Raw genomic sequence first — 14,766 nt, forward strand, 5'->3', positions numbered from 1 at the left:
AGAATAAGAGAGAGGGGGAGAGGGGTTACTTACCTTCCATTAACTGATTAAGATGCAGATTGCAGTAGTGATGCACAGGGGAAAAAAGCATTGCAAAGCGAAAGTATTTGAAAAGGCTGCTGACACAAAGAATGCAGTCAGTCCTGCTGCCTTTGAATATTTGTTTAGAATTGCACTGATTCCCATGGCTTAATGGATATATATATATATATATATATATATATATATATATATATATATATATATATATAGTATATATAATTAATATATACACACACACACACACACACACACACACACACACACACACACATATACATATATATATATATATAATATATATATATATATATATATATATATATATATATATATGCAATGCACTTTTATGACAACATAAAATGAAAACGTATCATATTTACATATCATAACCTTGGCAATATCGATCTGCATAGGCTACCAGTGGTAAACGACAGCAATGCATGCTCTGCAAACGCTAAAATCTGGCTGTTTCCCAAAAACCGTGGCCTTAACTGACATTTAGGCGTTTTATGCAGCTGCTCAAGTTTTGTGCATTTCGACTTTTCCGCCGCCGCACGAACGCGCGTCTTCTGCAGGACTACACAGGACGAGAAACTCCCCTCTCCTTCATCAAACGGGAAAAGGGTGAAGGGGAGAACGAGAAGGAGAGAAAAGTTTTTTTTTTCTCCCCCTTCCTAAAGTTTGAGCTTTCACTTTCTGCCTTCGAGGCGGGGTTAGCGGCGAGAGCAGCATGGAGTAGGCGCAAGGGGGGACGGCGAGCAATTGCAATGCTGCGACGCGGCGAACTTCCACTCAACTTCAAAACGCGATTCATTTCCCGCCTCTGAGATAACTATGTACTCTCCGTACTGCCTGACACAGGTAAAACGCTTTCATTTAATTAATCAGTCGCGTCTGTGTGCGGCACGCTGCGTTGCGGTACCGTTGCCGTGCCCGGTCTTCTCTACAGCTGCTTAATAAACACATTTTAAGTTACGCGTCGCGCTTCTTAGAACGTTCTTTTCTCCCGCGCGTTTATTTCCAGCTTCCAGCGCGTTCGCGGAATCGTTTCGGAACTCTTCTCGCGCGTCTCATTGCACATGGGATCGGAAGAGAAAATGGCGCTTCTCCCAAATCTATTTTATATAAAAGGAGACGGGTTTGCCCGGAGAGGAAGCGCGACTGGCTCGGCGAACGGCTCGAACTTTCGATGTCAGACCGCAGGACGCTCCGCTCCGGTTTCTTCGAGTTGTTTTCCCGGGCCGCGGCGTTTCGGGAGACGACCCCGGCGGTGCGTCCGACAGCCGCCTCGCGCTCGAGGCGCGTCGATCTACCTGTCCCGCGCGAGAAACCTTTCCAAAAACGCGTTAGCCCACGTGAGCACACCGGGGATATGTTTTGTCGTCCTGTAATAGTTTAGCAGGCTTACTGCGTTGCGAATAAACGGCCCGAGGAGTGTGTGTTAAAACGCGTTTTTTTGACGTTGTGCAACCGGCTGTTTTACGCGTGTGCAACTTAAGACGTGCTATTTAAAAATAAATTAATAGTTTATTTATTTTTTCTCGTAGTCTTAGGCAGGTTGAGAGCTTGATCGATGATGCACGCTGGCCTCTAGGCTACTTTATGCATAAAGATCTGATTGTTTGTACACATACACATCAAAACATGTATTTTCATGAAACGTTTAAATTATTACCTTAAAATGACAGTAGGCTGTAACAGGCCGAGCTTCAATCGGAGCATTTCGTGCCAAATTGACGACTGACTTAATTCGCGGTCACCAATCTTTGAAAAAAAAAAAAACTAAACTTGGCAAGAAGCAGACTTTGCACTTACAAAATATTTTACTAAACAAGATTGCAATCGATGGCCTCGGATACAGGCTGCAATGCTCACAAATATTAAGCAGTGTTTTAATGTTTTGTCTTGTATTTTAACACAGACGTCCGTTTTTGGAAATTGCAGCCTGCTCTGTCCCTCACGGCCTACGCTCGAAGCCTTTTTTTTTCTGCACGGGCAGTGCAATTCGAAGAAGCATTTGTGTCCCTCAAAGATGCGCGTGTTTGAATGAATAATTCAGAAGTAAATTGAAAATGTATTTGCAGCCGCGCCACGCACGCACACGCACACGCGCGCGCGCGCGCGCAGGGCTTGTTTGCGCCTCGCGCCGCTTGAAGGAGTCGCGCCGCCGCGGACCGAATCTCGTCCATCTCCGAGAGCCTCTTTGGCCCCGGGTTCGTGGCAGTCTCCCTTCCTGGCTGTTAAATATTCCTGCAGCAGACATTCGACAGGTCTTTAAAATAACTTTCCTTTAGGCTAAGACACGCGTAATTGAATTCTCAATAGCTAAAGTCCTGCGGGCGCGCGTAAACTTACTCTGTCCCGTTCTTATAATTAATTTCTTTTTTCAGTGTCTTCATTTTTAAAGGATTTCGGTCTTGGCTTCGATTTCTTGGCATAAATAGGCCTTTCTCCTTTTCCCCACACGGCAGACTAGGTCACGCCAAACTGTCGCTGAATCCAAGACGTCTGTGTCTAAAATAAATCTACTTTTCTCTCATTTTGCTTTTGTTTTTGTGGCGAATAATTGTTTTCTTGCTAATTAAGCTTTTGTTTTTAAAGCAGATACAAATGTCTTTTTATTTCCCCCCAGTGTTAAAGCATAGGCCTGAACAGCAAGCCGTTTGTAAAGTGCATGTCGTTCTTAATAATATTTTAAAGGTGCACGTGCGTTAATAAAAATAGGCCTATGAGTGCTTTTTATATAATAATGCTAAAGAAAATTAAAAGTGTATTTGCAGTCCAGTGCCAAGGCCGCTTGGAGAAGCGCTTCGGCGTCGCGCGGCCTATAGCGCGCGCTCCTTCATACGCGTTCATGTCTATAGCTGCAACATAGACTTTTTTCCTCTTTACTAGTTTTAAGCTGTGAACTATAAGTCTGTTTTACCTTTATTTGCTTTACTTTAGTTTGCTTTACTTATATATAGCCGTCAGTTCAACAGTATATATATATATACATACATATTATATTTTGATATTTGCTTTGAGCAGTAGGCGAAAAGGTGGAGTAAACAGTTGGGTCAGTGGCAAATAAGGGCCTAGATAAAATAAAGAAATCTTTTATAAATGTAATTGAAAATGTAAAAATTCTTGCAATGTTATTTTTCACTTTTTAAAATTCATTTCTGCATAACCATTTAGAGGTATGTTTTTATTGCATACACTGTATATATGCAGAATGTTTTGCAAACAGGCTATATATATATATATATATATATATATATATATATATATATATATATATATATATATATATATATATATATATATGCAAAACATTCCGCTTTTTAGCGTCGGAATCAAAATGATTTTCACAAAAGCATTAAATGGGCTTATATTAAGCCACATATAATTTTTTTTTCATAGTGAATCCGTTGGCTTGCAAAGTGTTTTGTTTCAGGAGCTGCATCTTTCGCAGTCATTAGGTGTAAATGTTTTTCTTTTTAATTGCAGCAAAGTGTCCGAGACGCACCTATAGGCAGGGAGCGCGAGCGGCTTACGGGTGAAGAAAAAAAACCCCAAACCTTTATCACACTGATTTACAGCGTCCTCGTCTTAAATCTTTCAGCCCGCGCTGGCTTCAGCTCGACTGTGATTTTGACTGCGGCGATAAAAGATCCTCCAGACCCGCAATCGCGCCACGTAGTGCGTGTGTTAAAAGGAATCCCTCCTTTGTCTCTTGCGGCTTTAGATGCGATTCAGATTGCAGGCTGCGTAAATCTTGCGGCAGGCCACGTTTACGCGGAGCGAAAACTTGGGTGAGGTTTGGCGGTTTTACGGGACGTTTACGTGCCTTCAGAAGAAGATGGAGACAAGGGGAGAGAGGGAGGGCGCGCATGTCCTCGGTCCCCCGCTAACTCTGTCCGGAGGTTTGTTTAGTCGTCTTTCTTATTTAATTACGGTTAATTATTAAAATAAACAAGGACGCGTGGGGCGCGGCGACAAATGTAAACAATAACTCATGCATTATTAACGTTGATAAAAGGTTTTCTGGAATGGGCCGAACAGGTGGGGGATCTCGAGCTTCCCGCGTAATGGAAGTTGAGCGTGCGTTGCCAAATGCGCCGCGGTGCAAAATGTCGTTTGGGGAGCCTAAAGGGCTCGGTAAGGGCCTCGCACGTGTCTCAGGACAAGTGGTTAGCATTAATCATTTATTTAGAATTTAAAAAAAAAAAAATTTAAATGAAATAAAATGTCCTGCAAGGGTGTATCTCATTGACATTACAGGTTTGGCCCTAGGTAGTATTTCCTAAAGTTTAGCCGGTGCACTTATATTTATGTGTATTTATTTTCTCGTGAGTAAAAGGAGGCCTTGCGACCGAAAACAGATGCTGATTATTGTGGGCATGGGGGGGTGCTTTCCATTGTGCAAAGGATTCTTTAAAGTGGCAAAAGTTAGGATCAAAAATGGGTTCTTTTAAAAACGATACAATGAAAGGTTCTTTGAGGAACCAGAGACGGAACGTCCATGGTGCAGTTTCAGGCGTACACAAAATATTTGTGAACATTACTGACAGAACAAGTGACGCTTAACGTAATTTCAAATAAATACCATTATTGCGTATTTTTTTATCTTTTGAAATTAATTAATTTAATTTTTTTTTTTTTTGCAGATATCTGCACTGTTAATGTGTATTTGATTCTTTATATTCCAGATGTCTATTTAGTTTGACAGCATATTTTTCATTTTCAATGCAGTGACTTGTTCTAACACTAACGCCGTTAAATTGAGCAATTTCCATTGAACTCTTAACAAATTTCCAACGCGTCTGTCTTTGTTCCATAAATCATTTGCTCTTATTTACTGCGCTCGGCAATAAAAACTCGCTGTTTGAGCGATGTGATTTTAACCAAACAGAGAATCGTTCTCTCATTTGGTTTCAGATAAGCCTTGTTTGATTCACTTTGGCTGAAGGGCCGCTCTTCACTCTTGATAGATATTGCAGCTCTCCTAAACGCAGCGGAGCAATTTAACGATAATCACAAATGCGGTTTTCCTGCCCTGTCCGCCTATTGAGTTTCCCCTTCCGACGAGGGTCTTTTTGGGACGCGGCACAGCAACTGCTCTTTCCTCCGGTCGTCTCGCTCAGGGAAATGGGCGAAACGGGAGGCTCTGACTGTGTGGGAATCGCAGAATATATTTTTTTAGAAAGCAGGAGAGAACAGGTCGGGGCAGTGGCCCTGGGGAATACCATTCGATCTCCATCGTAGGTCATTTCTGCATAAGACGAAAAAAGTCTAGCTATAAAATGTTGCGCTCGGTAAATGCTTACGCGTCCCTAGGCTGTTCCCTTAACGTGCTTGCCCTTCACCTGAGCGTGTTTTTGATTACACCGAAGGAAATAAATCATCTGATCAAGCCTCAGCGAACCATCAGCAGCGTCATCTGCGCTAACGTTAAGCGTTCGGCTCTGTTCAGGTGTCTAGTTTCTACCAGAGGACGGTGCTAATCGTTGATAGCTTCAGATTCTTCGCGCACGCCTCGTTTTATGAAGGCGCGCCGGCGTCGCTCCCTCGCGGCCCAGCGTGACCCTGCTGCAGCAACCGTTTGGTGCGGTCGCAATATGCAAAGTTACGCTATATTTACGATCCTGGCGGACGCCGTCTTGCCGGAGCGTCTTAGAAAATACACGCTCTGTTTTAGCTGGCAGCTAAAGACGCAGCTCAAGTGCTACGACGAAACCTCAGGTTCTAGAAAGAAACCTCAGGTTCTAGAAAAAACGTGTCTGCTGTTAAAAATAAAGATTCTTTATCGGCATCTACGGTTCCGCGGAGAACCTTTAACACCCTTGGAACCACCGAAGGTTCCTTGGATAATTAAAATATCTGGTTCTCGATCTGCCATCTTCTTTCTCTCGTTTTTGCTTTTTCGTCTGTCTGTGGCTCGCTTTTTCAAACTTTCTTAAATCTCCATCATCCGCCTTCTCTTCTTAAACGCTCATTTCAGTTCTGCAGTCACTGTGGAGAGCGGCGCACGTACCGCGCGCAAAAGCCAAGCGCGTTTTACTCAATATGTTCTCATAATCACTTCACTTAGCACAACTGTGTAACAATGGCGTCTTTCACAGCGGTGACCGCGCTCTCGAATCCGTCTCCTCTCTTTTTTGCCCGTTTAAAGAGAACTGGCATTCTGGCCCAGCGCTGTTGTAATTCGCTAAAGCTGTGCGCCTTTCTTTGGCCAGAAATAACCAACTTCCACTGAAAGGTCATGGTCAAATCGAGGCCAGCGCAAGCATATGGTTTTGTGCTTTTATGCTGGGTCAAGCCTTTTCTTTACTGTTCATAATTTAACTTTAGGGTGAAGGACCTCGGGGTGAGTAAACATGCTTTAAATCAGGGCTATAAAAAATTGGCTTTCGTACGTAGAATGAATAAAAGCACTAATGCATTATTTTATTTTTCGCTTTCTTTTTTAACTTTTATTTATTTTATAACCGTGTACTTATTTTGATTTGAATCCTTTTTAAATTCAGATGTTTCACTGTGTATTCTTTAAGAGAAAGAAAACTCCAAAGGCTGCAAAAGGAGTCTATAAAGGCCTTTCGGGTGAGTGTGTGTGAGTGTGTGTGTGTGTGTGTGTGTGTGTGTGAGTGTGTGTGTGTGAGTGTGAACCTGTGTGTGTGTGTGTGTGAGTGTGTGGCTCTCAGTGTAGGTGATAAATGGAGGTAGGTTTAGAGCAAGTGTTTATAGTAGCACAGTAGCTGAAGAGGCCTGCTATACTGATGGGCCTGAGACACTCAAGGTCGATTATTTCTGTCCTACAGGCTGTGTGTGTGTGTGTGTGTGTTTGAGACGGGTGTATTCAGCAGGCTCACAGTCAGTTGGCATCTATGACCGCAGCTCTGCCGCTCTTGTTGTGTTTTGAGTAGCGGTCTGTGCTGTAAACTGTATTGAGCATGCAGATGCTAATAAAGTAGCTTTTTTGTTTTTAACATTGCGGGCTTCTACAAAACTCGCGCTGACGCAAATTCCTCGCGCCGTTGCCGTGGCGTTCGGTCGCTCCCCGTATTGTTGTTTGGCCTTTGGAATGGATCGTGCGGAGCAGGGCACCGCAGGCGGGAGAAAACCCGACAACAAACCTTAACATTACAATACATTAACCTGCCGGGGAAGAGACCGAGGAGAAGAGAAACGAATAGGCAGATGTTTTTTAGGAGCTATGCGGCATAACCCTCGACGCACAGACCTTCCCAAAGCCGTGCAGAATTTTGCATTGCTTCGCTATGACACCCGTGAGTGCTGTGATCTCGGGAAAAATAGAGCAATTAGTCTTTTCTGTCGTTTATGCAAACATTCCAGTGGAGCGGCTGTTGAATGTACACACACACGCTCTGGGCTCTTGCCATTTGTGAAGGTAAAGCAGGCGCTCGCACATGTGCCATCGCAGGATCCGCGGAGCGATTGCGTTCTGACAATCCTTCGACAAACGCAAAAAAGATGATCGCACGCCGCGCTGTTCTGTTTTCACAGATATTCGCTTTATTCACATCTGGCCATTTGAAATGTTGGATAAAATGTCTGGCTCCGTTCCAGAGTCTAGTGAGCTCCCTTGCTGTTTGCTACCTGCTTAGGCGCGCCTTCTAAGGTAATACGCTAACCTTGCGTTTGTAAAAACCAAAAACCAAAAAAAAAAGATGATGGGGAAAGAAAAGATATGAACTGTTCTTTATTGGTGTAGTGCATTTGTAATAATAAGGTTTCTGTTGCTTGGATGCCATTCATAAAGCATTTATTTGATTAAACTTGCTTCGGTTAGAGATACAAAATAAGATGTTTCTTTTTTACCAAAGCTTTATTTGATAAATACAATAAACACAGTTACATTGTGAATGATTACTACAATTGAAAATATCTGTTTTCTATATGAATATATTTTAAAATGTAACTTATTCGTGTGTGATCCGTCAGAAACCATGCTTATTTATTGCTCAAGAAACATTATCAGTGCTTAAAGCCTCGATGCAATATCAGGATGAGCAGAAGGTTCAAAATGTTTTGTGACATTATAAACATCTCGTCTGTCCCTTTTAATCAATTTAATGCGTCCTTGCTTTGTTAAAGCAAAGCATTTCTCTAAAAAAAAGTTTTGAACGGTAAAAGACCAAACCATAAAAATCTTGCTAAGTTTTGCAACGTTCTGTCACCTCAATGCGCGAGCGCAATTAACATTAACGACCGCTTTAATAGTGAATATTTCATCGTCATCTTGTCAACACGGTCAGCGTGTGAGAGATGTGCCGCTGCGAGCATGTGTCGTCCGACCAAGGTGCGTCCTGTAATCCTGTGTAATCTGGCTCCGGTCTATTAGCGATTAATTGATTGCGATATCTAATCCGAACGGACTATTATTTATGATGGTTATCATCGAAATTGCCCGTAATGGCAGATAATTACGGCCAGATGTGGTCAATCTGAGATTAGCTTTTAAAGTCAACACACATTACAGTAAACCATCGCAGATGTGTAATATGCACACACACCTCCCCTTTAATCTAAGCATCATGTTTGTGGAATGCAAGAACATGCGCAACTCCACTTTCTCCTAACCTCAAATGAAAGACATTACCCTTCTGAAGACAAACACACACACACACACACACACACACACTGCTCTCTCATCGCTACATTAATGCTCATCGTCAGTATTTTATACAGTACTTGTTAAATTAATATTTACTCTTTAATTTAGTCATTAATTGCTATATTTTCTTAGTTGTTTCTCTTATTCTACACAACTTGCTTTTATTTTTGCTTATATTTTTTGGAGCTGTTAGTTTTGTCGATGGCGGATCAGGCAGATGTGCAATGGAAAGGTTGCCGGGATGTTAAATGTTCTTCACTTTTAAAAGCGTTTAGTTCAAAAAAGCTAGTGAGTTGTAGGTGAACCAAGTAGCCACCTAGCATCTATGCAGATCACCTTAGCACCTTGTTGGCAAATTTGACAAACTTTTAAAATGTCTGTTATGGCGTACCCAAACCTAATAACTACCTTACCGGCTATTAATAAGAAGCAAATTATGAATTTATTGAGGGAAAAGTCGTAGTTGTCCGTTAACAAGTGTTGCACATTTTAAAAATAGTAATAGGTTACTTATTTGTATCTTGTAAAATTGCATTATTTGTAATGCGTTGCCTCCAATGCTGGTTACACAGAAAAAAAAAACATATTTGTGTAGTATTTCCTTTCTTTCAAGAGTGATATCACAAATAATGATAAAAAAAAGCAAGTGACACATACAGTGAACTGTGGAATTTTTAAGTATGGCTGAATTTTCATATAAAAGATACTCCAGTAACCTCTAAAAATCTATTATTAAAGCGTAGGTGATGCTCGATCACGAGCAAGGTCGTGATTTAGGTTTATGAGGCTAGATGCAGATCAGCGGCGGTGTCACCGTCACTCTGTGGATTTAGGGAGGAATGTGGTGAAAAGGGAGGGATGGTGGTTTTAAACGAGTGGAGAGAGCGATGGCGGTTTTTAAATGAGTTCAGGGAGGGATGGTGGTTTTTAAAGGCGTGGAGGAGGTGATGTTTATTGACTTGCGGACCGCTGCAGCCATAGAGCATTACTTAGAAGAATGGATGGCAGTGGTCCAGGGACACAGAGAGACGCGGCACATTCGTACAGTATGAGCACATGTGCGCGCTTAACACGTAAAACTAATCAAGCTTTGTAACTTAAACGGGAAAGAGACCAGGGTGAATGTAGAGAAAAAGCAGTCTCCTGTAATCCCCCCTGTGTTAAACAGATGTTTATTTTGTTGTATGGTGTTATAAATGGATGCAGGAGAAGTGGTGCCCGTTTCCTTATTGGGAGCATTTACATGGTTTAACTGTTTCACTCTCTCACATGCTAGCTCTGCTCCGAAACCTAATGAGCTGCCTATGTAGCCATGATTTTAAGGGGTTAATAAAAAGTAAGAATATGTGAATATGCAGAGCATTCAAAATCATTGAATCTTGGTGCCTCAGAAGGTAGCTCCCTGTGTAGGAAGCAAGGTGGACCACTATGTTTCTGAAGTTTTTTGGGTAAATCTGTGAAGTTCTCAGACACGCTGAGATGCGTGTAGACGCCTCTTGGCAAGTGAGCAAAATTTCTGTCAGTGTTTTTAAATTTATGCCAAAATGTGCAGACACGAAATACAATTGCATTTGATTTCCACAGTTTGCGATTAACGTGCAGCTGTTTACTTTTCTCTTGTTCCCTTTGGAGGTATAGGATTCGTCAAAGCGCAGTCTCATCACAGCAGTCAAATCTCTCCAGGCAACTCGAAGCAGATTTGTTGGTAAACTGCTACACGTTGTGCCAATTAAAATGATGAATTGTGATTTCTGTTTATGTAAGTAAGCTAATCAGGGCACATCTGTAAACAGATGACTGCTGTCAGTGTTATTGCCCATCTAAACAACAAAATTTGAAGGATTTACAACCAACCGCAATTCTTTTAAGTGCAGTGCAATTAAAATGCTAGCATATAGCATCTCATAGGTGCGGTGTGTGAATTTCTGAACCACAAGTGTTCTGTAAGGAAACCTTTAAAGAGAGACTGGTCTGTCTTCAGAGATGACAAGGTTGTTAATCGATGGCGTTTGCTTTTGTTGAAACCATTAGCCCACATTTTCAGCTAATTAAATAAAAGAAAATCATGTTTTGAGACGAAAAACTACATTACCCATGATTCCAAAGTGAAACATCTACCAATCAGAGAACTGCAATTACTTCAATATCCACCCATATATGCACATTTTGCTATAATCTCAAAATATATTGGTTTTGTGTGCATAATGAAACGGTGTCATATTTCTCCATAGTTTGCGATTTGACCGAGTTATTCACAAAGCTTTATGGGATTGTAGTTCTTTCGCTTATTTGAACCATTTTTTCCTCCATTTTTCTTTTTTTCAAATGCTTTATATAAATAAAAATCTGTAATGTTATCATTCACCTTGTTGTGGTGTAGTTTGGTTGATGGCTGTTTGTCTGACCAATGCTACACAAAGCATTGGGGAAACCTGTTTGAAAACGGCCATTATTGTTGGAGTTCTTATGAGAAATCTTATGCACTTATGAGAAATGTTGTTGAAATATCAGTCACTGCAGTCACTAAATGCCTCAGGCTTCCTGCTGTCGTTTTATTCAGTAAACTATCCTCAGTGAATCGGGTCCGGGCGGTGGTGTGACTCGGGCCGTGTGGCGGCGCTGCCAGCTTCCAGCCTCACTCCCGTGATATGTGTGTTTAGACTGGCTTTCACCGAGGTGGTAAAATCCAGACCTTAACCTGAAGGCATAGCACAGTCAGTCCTCTGAGTTATGCCAGCCTTTCACCAATGCCGCCCACCGCAGGAAAGAGAGAGGGGCAGTATTTAAAGGCTCGCTCGAAATGTTTTGGCAGGGATGTAATTGTGATCTTGGCATTGAATGCAGGCTCAGTCCCAAGGAACTGGGTCATGTTCGGGTTAGCACTTTTGCAGCGTCTGCTCGCATACTCTCAGAGAATTACTAAATGAGCTCAATATCTGGCAGCGCCTGACAAAGCTTATCGTTACTCTTGAGTCGGCCGTCAAGGAGCAGAGTTTTATGTGCGCTTTATAATTCGCAGAGGAGTTCGTGGTGATGTCATCAGCTCATTACGGCTGGCGTCGGATCAGTTGATTCACGAGCGTTTCGTAATAGGAAGAGATCACAGGATATTGGTGGAGGTATGTTCTGGGATCAGTCAAAGATGTTAGACTAATTCTACAAGCGAGGTCAGATACCGATCCCGAGCATTAGCGCGAACGCGGTGCTAGCTTACCTGTATGACAAGGAACTTTTGGAAGCCAGCTTTTTTTCTTTTATTATGTTAACATGTCGTCCTTATCTCCTCCGTTGGAAGCACTTGTTATTCTCTGCGTACAGACTCTGCGCTCAGGTTACGCAGCTCGGGGGCCACTTTTAGAAAATGCACAGTGAATAAAATGACCCGATAATTCATCTGGGTTTAAAATATGCAGTTACCATTGACGGATGCCTTTTTATCGTGTCGTTTTTGGAAGTTTTTTTATCAAGAGCTTGAGCCACGAACTAAACCAACGAGCTCTGACGATTTGAATTAAAACTAAATTTTGAAATGCAGAAAGACGACAGAGGGCGAGTGAATTAGAAATGTACTTGATGCACTTTATGAGTGTAAAACCTTTTATTACATTTATTGCAAAATATTTGTAAATATACAAATTAGCGGTGAAATTGTGAAAGGAGTGGGTTGGTCATGTGTCTAAATATCTGTTTCTTGGTGGGCTATGATTGCATTGTTTTATTTGGCTATAAAATACGTAAATCCAAACCAAAACAAACAATACGTAAAATAAGCCATAAGCAAGTGTCGATTGATAATTTTTTTGAAAATTCATAATTTGAACTCATGCTTGTTTATATGTTGTTCCTAAAAATCCAAAAACGGATGAGATGTGTACTTGTGAAACATCCTTCACGATCCCGAAATCTTTCGTTTTAAGAGTCCGTTTTTGAAAGGCGCTTTTCTTTTTTTCCGGAACAGTGATTTTAACATGTAAATCATATGTAAATATTGTGAATACTCAAGCAAATTGACTATAATTGATGTGTACATTGCAAAACCTTTACCCCGTCTGCAATGCAAAGAAACCCAACACACACAGCATGCAACCATCAAGCACGTTGCGATAAAACCCTTGTCTATTTGTGTTTTGTGTTGTTTTGCGTAATACATACGCAAACAAAGCATAATTTATTTTTACAGTTGTGCTGTAGATTCAGTAGCAGTATTTCAGCGCAGACGAATAAATCATTCCGTTTCAGATTTTTTTATTTTTTTAATCTTGATTTCCAGCCCTAATTACATTAGCTGGCCGGTGTGAGTGTTTTCTTTCATTGCATCTGAGAGGTAAGGCCTCCGGTAGAAGCATTGATATGCACATATTGGATTTCTTAAGGGGATGCAAAGGAATGTTAACCATATTATCCCACTTAGAGGCTCTTCAGGTTGCCAAGTTCTGTCTTGGGATCTCGGGAACTTTGTGCATTGTGCTTGCCATCCCTCGCTAGTCCTCTCTGCAGTCCTATGCATCTGAATTTGTCACGGTTGCCAGATATTATCGGTTTGATCAATGTCTCGCGCTCCTAAAATGCACCTTGCAGGGTTTAGGTATTTTGTTCATCTTATCTCAGAGAGTCTCAGAAACACAACACTGTGCGTTTCATGCGGTCCGTCGAGGGGCCGGGACGGGGCGTCGTGTAATTTTTACTCCCAAACTCTGTCCTCTGGCATACGTCCATCGCCACACCCCATCGGCGTTTAAAGAAGTCGTTGTACAGTTGTTGATTTTCGGCGCTGGAACTCGAAGTGCTGTGAATGTACTAGGTAAAATCCACAAAGGGCTCAACGGAAGAAACCGGATCAGGCCCTTGGGTACTGCGGCGAAGAACTTCTCTGTTCTCCGACCGGACAAATTGTGCATTGAGCTGCTAGAGCGGGCGCTTAATGGAAAAGTTGACCTAAAAATTTACTCATCTGACTGATTTTTTTTTGTTTGTTTTAATCATACTGACGCACTGAAAGTCGCTTTAGCGTGCAATGCCTTCCACTGAAAATGTGGTTTGTTATGAATCATGACAATTGCGTTTAGGTTAACCGGTGTCGAGACGGTGTCACCAAACTAGCATTTGTTCTCATGTCAGAGAGACTGAGATTGCTCCTTTCTCAATTCATTTCATGTCTTGCACATGCCCTCTTTTTATTAAAAAAAAGGGAAAATGGTAAATAAAGCAAAGATTAAGTTTGACAAGAAAATGCAGTTTTAGTTTTTATGCTTTAAACGGTCACGCAGTAATTGAGTGCCTTATATAGGATTATATAAATAAATTTACTAGCAGTTTCTAAACAAAAATTTCTAAAACTTCTAATTGGTCCAGCTGTATGAAAACCGCTGTATTCAAGTATGCAGTATCAACGATAATCCTCCTGGCAGTATGAAAAATCAAGCATAATTAGTTCTGAATATGTTTGTAGAGGAGTGAGCGGTCCAACTCTTCTTATTTATGTTTTTTTGAGCGTACCTTCCCACAGGTGTCAGGACCATGAGACCTGAGCAAACACGCAGGCCGCCGCAGCCAAGTGGAGGTCAGGTTATAGCGTGCGCTCTGGATTTATATCTCTGCGCTCTGGAGAGAAACTCTGGTTCCAAAGACAAGATGGAGGAAGAGGCCGCGCAGTACAATAACTCCAAAGCGCTTAACTGCAGTAACTGTAACTTCCTCTTTACTTTGTGTAAAACTAGTTACCCAATTAGTGCTGCTGGTAATTACTCTTCCTCGTGCTTAAGGATTTTTCAACATCTTAACTCATTCAGTTTGTATACAGACATCAAGCTGCTTTATTAATAGTGATCGGATTTTTAGCCAGTGAGTGATGTATGGATGAATCAATCTTAAATTAAATTAAATGGATGAAACTGGTCTATATGGACTAGAATATTACGCTTATTTTACTTAAGCAAAAACACCTAGACGGGACCCACAATGCCATAGTACAGACGTTGCCAAGTTTTGCATGGGTTCGCACAACTCACATTTTCCTCAAAAACGATTGCATGTATTTATCTAGCCCCTTTTTGTATAGCATTTGCTCTTGCTTCTGTTCATCCGTTTCCTTCTAGGTTTCGTTT

At 41.5% G+C, this 14,766-nt stretch overlaps 1 protein-coding gene across 1 annotated transcript in view; it reads left to right on the top strand.

Annotated features, from left to right (window-relative positions):
* Positions 1-531: 531 nt before the first annotated feature.
* Positions 532-14,766, top strand: part of LOC122349094 (nuclear factor 1) — a 28,237-nt gene continuing 14,002 nt past the window's right edge. Inside the window, 1 exon segment of the mRNA XM_043245009.1 lies at positions 532-903. Coding sequence (XP_043100944.1) covers positions 877-903 — 27 coding nt within the window. The 5' untranslated portion in view covers positions 532-876.

Source organism: Puntigrus tetrazona, chromosome 1 (genome assembly GCF_018831695.1).
Source record: "Puntigrus tetrazona isolate hp1 chromosome 1, ASM1883169v1, whole genome shotgun sequence".
NCBI classification, from domain to species: domain Eukaryota; kingdom Metazoa; phylum Chordata; class Actinopteri; order Cypriniformes; family Cyprinidae; genus Puntigrus; species Puntigrus tetrazona.